The sequence below is a fragment of the Nilaparvata lugens genome, chromosome 9 (genome assembly GCF_014356525.2).
Source record: "Nilaparvata lugens isolate BPH chromosome 9, ASM1435652v1, whole genome shotgun sequence".
Lineage (NCBI taxonomy): Eukaryota > Metazoa > Arthropoda > Insecta > Hemiptera > Delphacidae > Nilaparvata > Nilaparvata lugens.
In genome coordinates this window covers 13,025,295-13,040,667 of record NC_052512.1, presented here as the reverse complement: position 1 = coordinate 13,040,667, position 15,373 = coordinate 13,025,295, and the positions used below count along the sequence as shown (strand labels likewise).

Genomic DNA, 15,373 nt, shown 5'->3' with positions numbered 1-15,373 from the left:
ATGTGGTGATCTGTTCTTATTCTCACTCATGGTGACAGACTGAAAGAGTCAATATGAGCTAAGTCCATTCTCAGAGAGGGTATCAAGGATACCCTCCCCTTCAGCACTTGACCGTAAAAAAAAGAAAGTTGAAAATTCAAACGAAATATTATGTCTAAGCGAAAAAAATTAAGACAAAAATATCAATAAGTAAAAACCAAATCATAGAAACGATAAATCATTTAGTTAAATCGATTAACAGAAAAGAGTAAATAATAATAAGGAAAAAAATAAAGAAAAAGTTAGTTCCCAATAATTAGAAAATCGATATGATATAAGAATTGGAATAATGAGGGAGTGAAATTTATTAGAAAAAAGATTTGTAGATTTAAATCCAAAAATAATGTTAATAACAAAGGGAAATTATTGTACAAAAGAGATTAGTTCATGTAAGTAACAAGATAATATGATTATGAAAGTTCATGAAGAAATAATAATAATAATAATAATTCTAATTAGGGAATTATGAAGGGGAAATTATAATACAAAAAAGAGGGGAAGGGATATAGAATAAGGTTGCTAAGATCCACTCGAGGAAGAGTTAGAATAAGAAACAATCTTAAATGTAGCCTATACACATTTTTTATGCTAAATTTACATGAAATAAATAAAAAAGAGAAAACCCATAATTATTTTTACTTGGGAGTGGAGGGAAATGATTATAAAGGATAAGGATAGGTATTAAGGAAGGTTTAATTGAATGTCATGCTGCTCTAGGGTTGGACAGTTTCAGCCATTTTTTCTAAAAGATAATGTCTCAATGTAGAGAGAGAGAGAGAGAGAGAGAGAGAGAAATAATGTGACTAGTAGTGATGCCATCAAGACGTAAACAGTGTACATGTGTATAGGAGCCATGTATCACTCCCATTTGACCGCTGGGCGCAATCGGTATATGACCGCTGTACTTGAAATTCATTAAAGTAAACTTATAAATGTATAGAAAATTGTGCAATCACTTTTTACTTACTCGATTTCAGCTAGTCTCTTCCTTTCCTTCTCGTCCTTCTCTTTCTTCCTCAATTCTTCTTTCTCCTCCTTCTCTTTCTTCCTCAATTCTTCTTTCTCCTCCTTCTCTCTCTTCTTCTGCTCTTCTTTGTCTTGTTTCATTTTCAGCTTTTCTTCCTTCAACTTATTCATCTGGTCCTCCTTTTCCTTTTTGAGGCGTTCTTTTTCCTGGAAAAAGATGAGTTGAAAATTTCAATAAAATTCTTGAAGCAAAACAGTGAGGTAAGTGTAAAGAATACATTTTGCCTCTGAGAGAATAATATTTATTTTACGAGCTTCAGATCTCAGGAAATGTCTATAGTGAGATTTATATATATTCCTATGGATTCACTTTAGACTGTCATAATTCCCTAAAAATTATAACATCAATGCTTCTTACTCAAAACATTGGGAGAGCATATTTGTCACTATTCCTTTTCCACCGTCTAATAGAGTCGATAATATTGTGGTTCAAGTCATCCGGGTATATAGCCTACTCTGATTCTTTCTTTATTATATTTACATCTGGCAGATAACTCGTTCTCCGCAAAGGTCTAATTAAAAACATGATCTACCAAAATCTTGAAGAATTCAAAATAGGCTTATAACCACCCTCGGTAAATTAAACGTAATATTTATTTGAGATACATATGAGAGCACAAGGATAATATCCCGTTTTGCTCTCTTAACTCATAATACAAGTAAAACAATTGAAAATGCAATATTTTATACAAATACTAGCTTGCCCGGCGAACTTCGTACCGCCAAAAAGTCAATATATCTCATGTCACACTTGAATTTATTTGGTGAATCATGAATTTTATCTGACAATCAATATTTTCAATTACATCTCAATACAGACTCAGTAATTATTAATGAATGCAATATGAACAACTCTTTCATGAGATGAATAATTTTTTCCAACATTTTCCAGTTTCTCAATGATAGGGGAGTGATAATAATTATTATTTGTATAGGTCTTCTAAGGAACTATTATCTACAGCTGGTACCAATCAACTACACTAACTTCAACTCCACACTACTGTTTTAATACCAGTACACAATTTATCACAGGGTGACGTGATAATTATACAGCTTGTAACTTTAAATGTTAAATTGTACGTAGCCCCTCGGCCGAAAATTTCGAAAACATAGGTCTGTAAAATGGATTAATAAATAATTATTATTAGCCCCCCTATTGAAATTTCTGGTCAGAAACCATCCCCAATATTCACACAGCATATTCCTAAAGTTTCATACCGTTCTGTCAAGTAGTTTCGAGTCTATAGGGAACAAACAAACCAACAAACAAGCAAACTAACAAACAAACCAACAAACAAGCAAACTAACAAACAAACCGTGAGTTGACATTCATTTTTTATATAGATTAAAAGAAATTAAAAGTCTTAACGAAAAGTCTCTCTGAAAAAAAATTACAGGAAAGATTAATAAAAATATTGCACTATAAGAATCAATATGCAAAATTCAAAGTTAATCAGTTTAGTATAGTTGAGACGTGATGATGCGTCTAACATAATTTTCCTATCCCGTACGTGTATAAGCCAGTTCTTTATTTTATTATAGTAATAGATGAAACTGATGTTTGGTAAATAAAATCATAAGGTAATCCTTGAGCTGATCTCCTCCCGAATTTATTTATTACTTTATTTTACAAAACACTATAATCATAATATAATTATGACACTGGAGGAAAAACTAGGCTGAGCCTGTACTATTTCTCTCCAAAAATCTCAATAAAATGTTCAAAATTTAGGTAATTCACTCAATTTGATAGAGAGTTTTACACTATAGTGAGATCCACGTTAAAATGGCAGTGGAGATGATAGAAGAAAACCCGATCCTCTGTCTTGTCAATTCCTTCTGTAGCTGATACATGTTTATTAATGTAATATTAACTGTTCATTCTCGTTTAGAATAATCAATTTTATATTTTATCAAGCAAAAAATTATATTTTTCAATAATTTCATAATGAATTTTCATAATTAAGATGAAATATTTTTAAATTAATTATTCTACATTGTTAAAAGACGATCTGGCAACAGAGCAAAGCGAGAAAGAGATAGCGCTAACCGCTTTGTTGAATGATTGACATGGATAGCAATACCACTGCCAATCAAAATCAAACACTGCCATTTTAACGTGGACCTCACTATAGATGGAAATTCGATGAGCACTACTATTCAACAATTATTTGTCAGGCCTTACAAAAAGAGGTACCGGGTTCAATTCCCGAGCTGAAAAATAATTTTTGAATAGTAGCGCTCATCGAATTTCAATCTAGCTGTTTACCCTGTTGTCAATATTTGCAGTGGCAGAAAACCTCTGGGTGATTTGCAGCATTGAATTTGGATTTTCGTAATTTAATAATTTGGATATAATTTAAAATTGGAAATAATTTGTATTTTTGATTTTAATAATATTATAAATCCCGATTAGCGATCGATACTCTTGCTACTCACCAATAACTTTTGTTCTCTTTCCGCTTTCTTCTTAGCTGATTCCTTTTGCTTTTCCAGCTGGTTGGGCGTGAGTTTCCGAGTTTTTGGCGTTTTAGAGGCGCTTGCTGGTGTCCTACTTTTCGAACTCTCATCTTGAGGCGTTGTTTCACCACTCTTCTCCTTCCTCACTTCCTCTTCGGCCTGTCTCCCGCTTCTTCGAGGTGTGATCTCACTGGTCCTCTTTTTCCCATCGTTCTCTTCATCGTTATCCGAATTTTTTTCGGTCGATGTAGGAAGTATCGACTTTCCCTTATTATCGATATTTTTTATCGATGACTGTAGTCTTGAACTCTGCCGTTTACTGGGGCTTTCATCTTCCTGCTTCACATTATCCTTCTCTTCTTTGACCCTCTTCTTCCGCGGCGATTCTCTCTTCACACTATCCGTTTTACTTGGACTTTTCGTCGTGTCTGAATCTAGGAGTGATTCTGCATTTTCATCCTCTTCTTTGACCCTCTTCTTCCGCGGCGATTCTCTCTTCTCACAATCCGTTTTACTTGGACTTTTTGTCGTGTCTGAATCTAGAAGTGACGCTGCACTTCTTTTCAGTGTCTTCTTTTTTGGTGATTCCAACTTGTCTGCTTCACATTCAGTCTTTTGATCTGCATCTTCTTTCTCTGTTGCTGATTCACTTTTCACCGTTGTGGCTTCCGATTTCGTCGTTTTCTGTTTCTTTCTAGCTGCTACTTTCTTATTTGGCGAAACCTGTAAAACAATTAGAATAGAATAGATGTTTATTTCATCAAGACAATTATAAAATACAATAGTTACACTTTTAACCGATTAAATTAAAATAGAAAGCACCATACAATGATTATAATACAGTTTTAGGTATACATTGAATGTGTAAATTAACGAAAAACTACATCAACAAATAAATAAAATGAAAGAGAGAACCTTTAAGTATTGTTTAATATTAGTACACTTCAACATGGGATCCATTTGTTGCTCTGCACACATCGAGACGATATTCAAGTTTTCGCCATGTATTCATCAACATTAATCAGGTGTAACTGTCCCGTAAATGGTTCATGTCTCGGATTTTTTCACTGTATACAACATTTTTTATCTATCCCCAAAAGAAAAAGTCCAGAGGGGTCAAGTCCGGGCTTCGTGGTGACCAAGCAATTGGGCGAGCTCTCCCTATCCACCTTCCCGGAAAGCGAACCTAACTGAGGGAATTGTACCCTGGCGCCGTCTCAAGATCAAGCAGGTCTTCCAACTGCAGGGGGACAAAACTTGGACAATTTCTGAATCAAACACCACAAACTAGAATAGTGTAAATAAAAATTCGACTGAGTCATTGTCAGTATTGTAGAACCGTTCCATAACTGAATAAGAACACAAATATGTTGTCAAATTCTACACTGATTTATTTAGTACACGACCATGGTTTCGTGACCACACCGGTCACATTTTCAAGTCGACTAAAACTGCAGCTGACTAAAGCTGCAGCTGACTAAAGCAGCTTTAGTCAACTTGGAAATGTGACCGGTGTGGTCACGAAACCATGGTCGTGTACTAAATAAATCAGTGTAGAATTTGACAACATATTTGTGTTTTTATTCAATTATTGTAAAAAACGTTTTACAGATTCTGACACATTAAAACTAGGGAGTTCTTTTTTAAACACCTGGTATTTTTGTTATAGCAATACTATAATAGAAGTCTCTATGAATAGTAAATTACAAAAAAATAGTTAACGTACTTCATAGCACGTTTGTTAACTAACCAACAGAACTTCGAATAATAATGTAAAATTCTAGCATTACAATTACGAATTTATCATTATAATTTAAAAATAAATGAATCATTTCAGGCACAATACTACTATAGTGATGTCCACGTTATAATGGCAATGGTATTGCTATACTTGCCTATCATTCAACAAAGCGAATAGGGCTATCTCTCTCTTAATTTGCTATGTTGCCAGATTGTCTTTTAACAATGTAGAATTAATAATTAATTAACAAAATAGTTCATCTTAATTACGAAAATTCATTATGAAATTATTGAAAAATATAATTTTTTGCTTGATAGAATATAAAATTGATTATTTTAAACGAGAATGAACAGTTTTATTAAATAAATAAACCTGTATCAGCAACCGTCTACAGAAGGCATAGACAAGACAGAGATTCGACAACGTTTTTCTCCTATCTTTCTCCACTGCCATTATAACGTGGACCTCACTACATCATTAGCCACTGTATCAAATTAAGGGAGAAAAAAACAAACAGTATTGATGAAATAAAATACTGACTTGCAAAGTTATAATAATGAAGATAAATTAAACTCATTTTAGTGGTAAATGATAAATTGAATTGAACGCAGGCAAAACATTTGCCACAATCGAACGTTTTGATTCGGATAATTGATGCTTCAATTATTTATTTATTGAATTTTAAAACTTGACTTAATGAAATTTTAAAGATTTGAAAATAGGCCTATAACTATCCTCGGTTAATTGAGAATATATATGTAAAATTCCAAGTTAATCAGTCCAGTAGTACAGACGTGATGATGCGCCAAACATAGTTTTCCTATCATATACGTGTATAAGCCAGTTCTTTACTTTATTATAGTTTTGATGATATCGCCTCCCTCGATTTTAATAAATTTCGGTTGAGTAACATGATACAAATGGATGAACGTTCTATTGAATTTGGTCTAAAATACGAGTAGTATAATAAATCGATGAATTATATCTTATACAAGGTGTTTACGAACTCCTTAGGGAATTGTTCCTCGTTAAAAAACATATCTAAATATCATATTTAAATTTTCCGAAAGTCTTCAGTTACTCACACAGCGGCCATTTTGCTTTTTTCACTTATCATTTTTCTAAATAATGGAAAACATATGAAATTAAAACTCTACACAATCATTTATAACAACTAGACAAAGCTACAAAAAAATTATGATAACTTTTCAAATTCATATAACAAAATGGCGACGGCCATTTAAAATGTTGTTTCTTAAATAACTAAGAAACCGTTGGTTTTACAAAAAAGTCAAAGGAATAACTTTTTTTAGTAAATTTAATTACCTATCGATTGGTACCAGATTTTTTAAGATTGAACCAATATTAACTGAGATATGGCAGCTTTAGTGGTGGTGATCCACCTTTAGAGGGTTATGTAACGTTATTTTATTGTTTGAAATGACCTATTATCGCTTACTATTAACATGCAATTCAAATAGAGGTAGTTGCATCTCTGAGGCGACTCTATAGGTGCGTACAGATATACGCGCCGCGAACATGAGCAATTCACTTTTAATCAGCTGACTATATCTGTATTTTTACAGAAACGGTAAGATACAGGTATAAAAAGCTTGGCATCAGCTGATTAAAAGTGAATTGACTATATCTGTATTTTTACAGAAACGGTAAGATACAGATATAAAAAGCTTGGCATCAGCTGATTAAAAGTGAATTGCTCATGTCCGCGGCGCGTAAATCTGTACGCACCTTATCAGCATGCCTTGCTTTGCACTGCAACAAACTATCAGTGGTCACCTATCACTTTAGGCTGCCATAAGCCTATCTCAGTTAATATTGGTCCAATCTGGTACCAATCAATAGGTAATTAAATTTAATAAAAAAAGGTTATTCTTGTAATTTTTGTAAAACCAATGGTTTCTGAGTTATTTAAGAAACAGAATTTTAAATGGCCGCCATTTTGTTTTATGAATTTGAAAAATTATAATTTTTTGTAGCTTTGTCTAACTGTTATAAATAATTGTACAAAGTTTCAATTCCGTATGTTTAACCATTATTTGGAAAAAAACAAAATGGCCGCTGTGTGAGTAACTGAAGACTTTCGGACAATTTAAATATGATATTTAGATATGTTTTTTTTACTCAGGAACAATACCCTACAGTATTGGTAGGGAGTTCGTAAGTAAACAGCCAGTATTACAGTAAAAATGAATAAATTTCTTTATCATATGAATAGCTTACTGAGATTGATCGCTTCCTGGAACAGTTTCGAATTTTGGAATTTTCCGTCTCACTCTTCTCGTTGAACTGTTCGGTCATTTCAACACTGTCCTCCAGAACAATGACTTCTTCGGTTTTTGCGTTCTCTTTGGCCGCCCCTTGGTCGTCAGTCGACTTATCCCTCTGTGCTTTATCTTTGTCACTAATTTCTCCATTATTCTTTGCATCGGCTAGCTTAGGCGTGAGCAGCTTGAACGGAAGACGGGCTGAAAAAGAATAGAACTCTATAGAATACATTGTTTTATTGTTCTGCAAAACTCTGACCTTTTCTGATCTTGACAGAGTATTTACAGAGTTTCATTGTAATTTTTAACTTTCCTTGCCCTATTACCATAGGTAAGGAAAGTATTGCTTTCCAAAAAAATTAAAGTACCCTAATTTCAAGTTTTCTTTACGTTTCAAGGTCCCCTGAGTCCAAAAACATGATTTTTGGGTGTTGGTCTGTGTGTGTGTGTGTGTGTGTATGTATGTCTGTGAACACGATAAATCCATTCCTAATTAACCGATTGACTTGAAATTTTAAACTTAAGGTCCTTATACCATGAGGATCCGACAATAAGAAATTCAATGAAATTCGATTCAATATGGCGAGAAAATGACGGATAATTTATTACTGAAAAACCATGTTTTTCACGTTTTTCTCGAAAACGGCTCGAACGATTTTCTTCAAATTTATACCATGGATTCATAAGCCCTATCAACTGTCATGAGTCTCATTTCTGGGAATATTTCAGGAGCTCCGTAATATTCTTGAGAAAAATGGCAGATAATGACTAAAAATCATGATTTTCAAGGGTTTCTCGAAAACGGCTCTAACGATTTTCTTCAAATTTATACCATTCATAAGCCCTATCAACTGACATGAGTCTCATTTCTGGGAAAATTGCATTCTTGAGGAAAATGGCAGATAATTACTAAGAACCATGTTTTTCACGATTTTCTCAAAAACGGCTCTAACGATTTTTTTCAAATTCATACCCTGTATAGTTATTTATCAGCTCTATCAACTGGCATGAGTCTTTTTCCTGGAAAACTAATGGGGGGCCCAACCCATCCTTGAGAAATGGACTTTGTAACCTCCTTCTCGTGCATGGGGTAGGGTAGGTGAAGCAGTTTATAAGAAGAACTCATAGTCAATAAATTTCATCTGTAGAACAGCTGTTTTGACGAATTTGAAAAAATCATCGAATTTCACAATTTACACAAAGGAAAAAGTACTCTGAAAACAATTATATATACACATGTACAGTAGTCTGATCGTATAGTTTCAAATATGTTGCTGCCAATCGTCATTATGTTATTTCCCTAAATTATTTTCGTTTGAGAATGAGGCTTAAAGTTCAATGAGCAAGGAAAGTTGTGTGAGTGTACCACACCAGATTTTTTATTAATGCCGCTTGAAAATGGCATTAATGTTCGAAACATGTTGTGAGAAAATAATTTAAAAGGGTACTGAGATTTATATATTTGTATTTAGAGTATTTAGTGCTGAGATGGAGTATATGGAGTATTAATCGAAAAAGTATTTTTGTTTTCCAAATAATTAAAGCTTCGCTGTTCAAACTTTCGTCAATTTGAATAGATACAAACAAAATCATATATAATAATTATTAAATGAAAATCCAAATTAAATGCTGTAAATCACTCCGAAGACTTCTGCTATTGTAAATATTGACTACATAATTAAAAAAAATAGATATTTTATTGACAAATATAATTTTTTAATAGTAGCGCTCATCGAGTTTCCATCTAGCTGTTTACTCAGAAGTCTTCGGGGTGATTTACAGCATTTAATTTGGATTATCTTTAATAATAATTATTAATACATTAGCATTTGAATAATTGCAATATCTCAGTAATTGCCATCTGTAAAATTATATATCATAGAGATATTTCAATTTAAACATGTTTTTATGCGATAAAACAGCCCAAATTGTAATTTTATAAATACGTATTACATCAAACAGAAACATTTTCAAAGATAATGGCCTATAAATATAAACAAAAAATCATATTTTCAAACGAATCAACCAATAATCTTTGGTTTTCTTCTCTTTTCAAAAACACGATGTTTCGACTCATGAAAAAAACTATTGATTCGCCCTGGAAAAATAAATATGAATGAATTATGCTTGTTAATATTAGGCTATAAATAAATGGGCTAAAAGAAACTGAAGCCAAGTGAATGGTAGATAAGTTACTTTTATATTTACACTTTACAATAAAAGTGATGTGGGCGAAATTGAGGCAATGAGAGCCCCCTCTTTCACTTAACCCACGAGTCAAATAGCTAGCTGAGTCAACTGGTTGATCATCAAAGAGAACTGAAATAAATTGAGGTTTAAACTTTCATGTAAGCATAATTTGTTTATAGGCCTAACATAGTTTGTTACATTTCGGCCACATTCTCACAGGGAAATTGGCTTGGATGGATTGGCATGGAAATTGGATAATAAGTCTCTCCTAAAAACAGTTTTTCACCTATTTTGTTATATAGTTAATATTTGAATATTATTATATTGTATTCACGTTTTTGCTTGTATTGTTTTTCATTGTAAAATTGGTAATTGTTGTATTGTGAATCTGGTTTGGTAAGGTGAAAACTCAAATTTCAAATTATGGTATTCAGAGTAAAGAGTTTTGATTGGAATCCAGTTCATCAGATTGAGTTGAAATTTTACATGAGAAAAATTACCTTGTTTCATTTTCTTGGAAGATCCAGTCAGGTCAACAGTATCTGTAATCAAAACCAACGACCACAACTTTAGTTAGAAAATATATAGAATTTTGATTTATTTTGTTTGACTGGTATAGAGTCAATAGAGAATAGAAAATACATGACATCAAATAACTCTCAAAACAGAAAAATGTATCATGAAATTCATGGTAAGAATTGAAGAAATCAATTTCAAGAGAAAAATATAAAATACATAAAAACTAGAGAAGATAGTCAGCAAATCTATGTTGTCAGCAGATATCTGAAGTAGACTATTTTAATAATAATTATAAAATTTTTATAACTAACCTTCGTCTTTTGGCGTCTTCATTTTGCTAAAACGTTTCTTCTTCGTTGATACACAATTCCTGAAAAATACATATTTGACTGAGATTTCATATCATGGTAAGCTTAATCTATGTACAGATATAGGTACCGCTTCTGTTCGGACTACTCTATCTCTTGCGAAGCTGGGGCTCCTATTTATTTTATTTTTTAATTTATTTAATATATTTCATCCAGTGATCTCCTGTGGAACGGGTATAGGCTAAGGATTTGTCGAACCTACCCACTGCAATGGAAAAAGAACCTATTCCACTCCCCGCGAGAATTACATTGCCGATATCAGCTGCTATTTTGAGGTCCACTTTATAATGGCAGTAAATAAAGATAGGAAAACAGCGTTGCCGATTGTCTGCCTTAATTGAATGTATTTCTACATTGTTAAAAACGGATTTGGCAACGTTGTGTAGTTAGAAAAGGATAGCACTATCTGCTTTGTCAAATGATAGACAAGGATAGCAACACCAATGTCAATCAAATACTGCCATTAAAACGTGGACTTCACTATGGCTATTGCTAAGAATTGGGTAGATCTGTGATGGCCTCGTAGCGTCGCATTGCAAAAACGCCTTATTTGATGTACAAATAAAAAATAACGCCCTCCACCATAGGTATGATTCCTGGATCCGCGCCTGTTTTTACTGTACTTAGGATGAACTTAACAGAAGATTAAGTGATAAATAAAATAAACTATTAGTTTATGGGAAGTGAAATAGACTACCCTTGACCATATTTCAACGTGTATTGATTTTATTTTTGAAGTTTTGATTTGTCTGTACAGTAATATTGGACTGAACTTTCAGGACAGTCCTGAATTAAAAATGTTATATATTCTATTTTAAAATAATCAAAAAGTAATATGGATTAGATATTTAAACACTATCATAGGTTATTTATTAACATGTATTACTCAAAAATTACATAACATACAGTAGATACAAATCAAAATACTTACTGTTCACAATAGGTACAGAAGTTTCTTCTTAGGATAACCTATAATATTATTGTTGACTTACAAGGCACATTTATTAGGAACTTGTTGATGTTGATGGAAAAATTTACAAATTGAAAACAAGACAGTGGAATGTTGAAATCGATCATAGAAGAGTGAGAATAATAACAAATGAGCAATTAAAAATACAAAAGACCATTGGAAAATATAGTCTAATGTGATAGAACAATACTAAAGACGCGGGAACCGGGAATCAACTTGTTACTTTTATTTAATCATTTCTAATTTAGTCAGCAGTGATAATGTAAAGCGGAATTCATCTGCGAACAAACTGTTTGAATGCATCACGCATCACCAATCGAAATGTCGATTCTGAACCAAGTGACCAAAAAATAGTGTTTTTGAAATGCAGTGTAGTCATGCAGAGCTACAGGTGGGCTTTCTGTAGACTAGAAAACTTAGATTTGACTTAGTAACCAATAGAATACAATATTGATGAACAATCAATTTCAATTTTTAGTTCAAATACATTTCAGCCACACAGTCCAATGAAAGCACTCCACCTTCAAGCTGCGACACACCAAGAACCTAGGACAAAACTCCTTAATGAACGAATTCCGGATCGTTGGTAAAGACACCTGAAGATACATTAAATTGGAGGTAGAGAGCTTGTACTTGCAGCTTCAGTCAAAACCAGTCAATGTCGGGGAGACTAGTTGACGGCAATGGTATCTTTTGCCAGGGTATTTACTGACGCCTGCGATCAAAATAGCGAGAAGCTTAGTTGTCGGGGAGACAGGTAGGCGGCGACTCACCAATAGGACCAACCAACGATCTATAAGTATAATTATACTATATAATTATAATTATACTGGATAGCGAACTGCATGCTGAAAGAACCGGCCCGGCTGGGCTGAGCGCTCTCCCCACCACAAACGGGCAAGAAAGGCACAGGGCTGGAAGGCACCCTTGCTTTTCAATTGCACTATCAAACCCTGTTGTCAATGTCTGCAGTAGCAGAGGTCTTCGGGGTGATTTGCAGCATTTATTTAGGATTTTCGTTAAATAATAATTATATATTAATTAGCATTTGAATAAATGCATTCTCTATTTAATTCCATCTATATTAATTTTATTTGTTTTCTCCCCTGCCAAATGATGGCCTATATCATAATCTTCAGGTCTTGTTAGAATTTATCTGATTTACCCGGTGGTTGTTCTCACCAATATCATGAAATGATTTTTGAATAGGGAATTTTCAAAATGCATACAACTTCTCAATATGATATTATTCAGTAGTTTACAGTTTTGAAGTGTATTACCGTACTGTAAACAAACTTGACAATTTTCAATACATCTTTGCTTGGCCTGACAAGTTTGCCATTTGATATGTATTCAGTGAATTCTGTGAAGTACCTAGTAGTTTACTTCATCATTCAATAATGAGTCAATACACTCTTGGCATTTTAGAACTCAATACAATTTTAGACTGAATAATAAACTATAAATACAAAGTTTATCAAACTTTGACTGATTAAGTGTGGTTAGAAGGCAGTTTTTTATATGTGCAGCAAGTTCATAAATGTATTCCTATATAATCTGGAAAATAACATTAGTAATTATTAAACAATCTATAACTGGATAATGGACAACTATTTCTTTTCAATAGCCAAAATAAACTATTTACAGAATATACGGTGTAGAAAGAATGATAAAATTATAAGAATGAATAGTAATAATAATATGAAACGTAGTACTGTAATATGAAATGAATAGTTAGAATAATGGTATTTCAATCTACATAAAAGAATAAATATATTCAACTTAGTGATAAAATGAAATATCACTACTTCCTTTCTTAAATCTGTTGGTGCAATTGTAAACAGAACATGAAGCAACCATCGTGTAAGGTGCTCGACCTTTGGAGCTTTAATGAAAGTTATTAATATGAAATGAATAGTTGGAATAATGGTATTTCAATAATGGTGTTTAGGCCTCCGGCTGGCAGTAGGCTACTCGTGTGCCCCTTTGTGGAGGGGATGGCTGAAAAGGCGCCGGAACGTTTCTCGGCTGGCAAAGCCTACTCTGTTCGCTATCCAGTTAGTATATATAGATCGTTGGGACCAACTAGTGAGGTCCACGTTATAATGTCAGAGTTTGTTTAGCAATGGTATTGCTATCCTCGACTATCATTCAAGAAAGCGGATAGCTCTATCTCTTTCTCACTTTGCTCTGTTGCCAGATTATCCTTCAAAAATGTAGAATTAATAATAAATTTAAAAAATATTTCATCTTTATTATGAAAATTCATAATAAAATTATATACTGTAAATTATAATTTCTTGCTTAATAAAATATAATTGATTATTTTAAAAGAGAAAACAGTTAATATTACATCAATCCTGTATCAGCTAGGTACCGTCTATAGCAGAAGATATTGACAAGACAGAAGATCGGAAACGTTGTTTTCCTATCTTTCTCTACTGCCATTATAACGTGAACCTCACAATAGGGCCAAGAAAAACCTTATTTGGCACTCTCTCTTTCATATTCAATTCAATAATGTTGTCCCTTGTCACAATCTTCAAAGAAGGAGGTAAGAGTGAGGTATGGGATAATAATAGACCAGTATTTCTCCACTTTCAATATTTTCTCAACTGATTGAAAAATTCATAAAAACTTATATTTTAGCAATGATGGCGTTTCAATCTGTTGTTTGTCATCTCCAGACTAAAGCAGAAAAACTAAGCTCTGAACATAACAGAGCACAAAAAGAAACTGATTCTTGTTTGAAGGTATTGATATCATAGTCAAAACTCAGCCAATACCTACTATTACTTAAGTAATAGTAGGTATTGACTTAGCTCCCTCAGTCTGGAGATGACCAAAAAAGGTTGAATCATTGTTACTGCTACAAGGTTCAAGTGTTCCACTTCAAAGGTATTTTCAATATCAGAAGTTTGAATTAATCCTGAAATAGAAAATTAATTCAAAACCCTGAATAAATTTACTAGTAGTTCTGTGAACAGTAACCTCACGCAAAATTCTCATCCACAAGTACCTGATTGAAACTAGACCTTATGAAAATACAGCAATAGCCTGGCTTCTCCACACATCTGTGTGTAATCACTTGTCAGCTGATTTATGATGAATAATTCCATAGTCTGATTTTTACTCTAATATTGGCGTATGAAGGAGGCTCCTTTTTCCTTTTATATTATCCTTGAAATGCAAAATTTCCAAAAACCTTGTATATACGTCGACGCGCAATTAAAAAAGGAACATACCTGTCAAATTTCATGGAAATCTATTACCGCGTTTAATTAACTTTCTACTCGTGATATTTTTTTCGATTTGTATATCATCAAGCTATCAAAATGAAAAAGTTTTCTCAGGAAAACATTCTTTTCTGATCATTACTTTTGAGATATGAGCGCCTTAAGTTTTAATTTTTGGGACAGAACATATATTTCAAATTCGGTAAGAGATAAATCCATGAGATTTAGAGGATACAGTAGATAGATTGATTGATTCTTCATGTTATTGTTGATCTAGTAAAGAATGAAAGCACATATTAGTATTGGTTAGAATAACCAAAAATAACTTTTAGTTGAGTTATTTTTGGTAAATAGAATAACTTTTCCAAAAATTTTTGTTTTCTAGATCAACAATAACATGAAGAATCCATCCTCTAAATCTCATGGATTTATATCTTACCGAATTTGAAATGATCTGTCCCAAAAATTCAACTTTAGGCGCTCGTATCTCAAAATGTAATGATTGGAAAAATATGTTTTCCTGTGAAAACTTATGAACA

General features: G+C 32.9%; 1 protein-coding gene across 1 annotated transcript in view; it reads right to left on the bottom strand.

Annotated features, from left to right (window-relative positions):
• The window catches only part of LOC111064358 (chromatin assembly factor 1 subunit A-A), a 54,927-nt gene extending 43,107 nt beyond the window's left edge, over positions 1 to 11,820 (bottom strand). Inside the window, exons 1-6 of the mRNA XM_022352074.2 lie at positions 11,560 to 11,820; positions 10,572 to 10,630; positions 10,242 to 10,283; positions 7,508 to 7,752; positions 3,505 to 4,248; positions 1,007 to 1,212 (exon numbers count right to left, since the gene is read on the bottom strand). Of these exons, the coding sequence (XP_022207766.2) occupies positions 1,007 to 1,212; positions 3,505 to 4,248; positions 7,508 to 7,752; positions 10,242 to 10,283; positions 10,572 to 10,593 (1,259 nt within the window). The 5' untranslated portion in view covers positions 10,594 to 10,630; positions 11,560 to 11,820. The remainder of the gene's footprint in view (positions 1 to 1,006; positions 1,213 to 3,504; positions 4,249 to 7,507; positions 7,753 to 10,241; positions 10,284 to 10,571; positions 10,631 to 11,559) is intronic.
• Between the last annotated feature and the right edge of the window lie 3,553 nt (positions 11,821 to 15,373).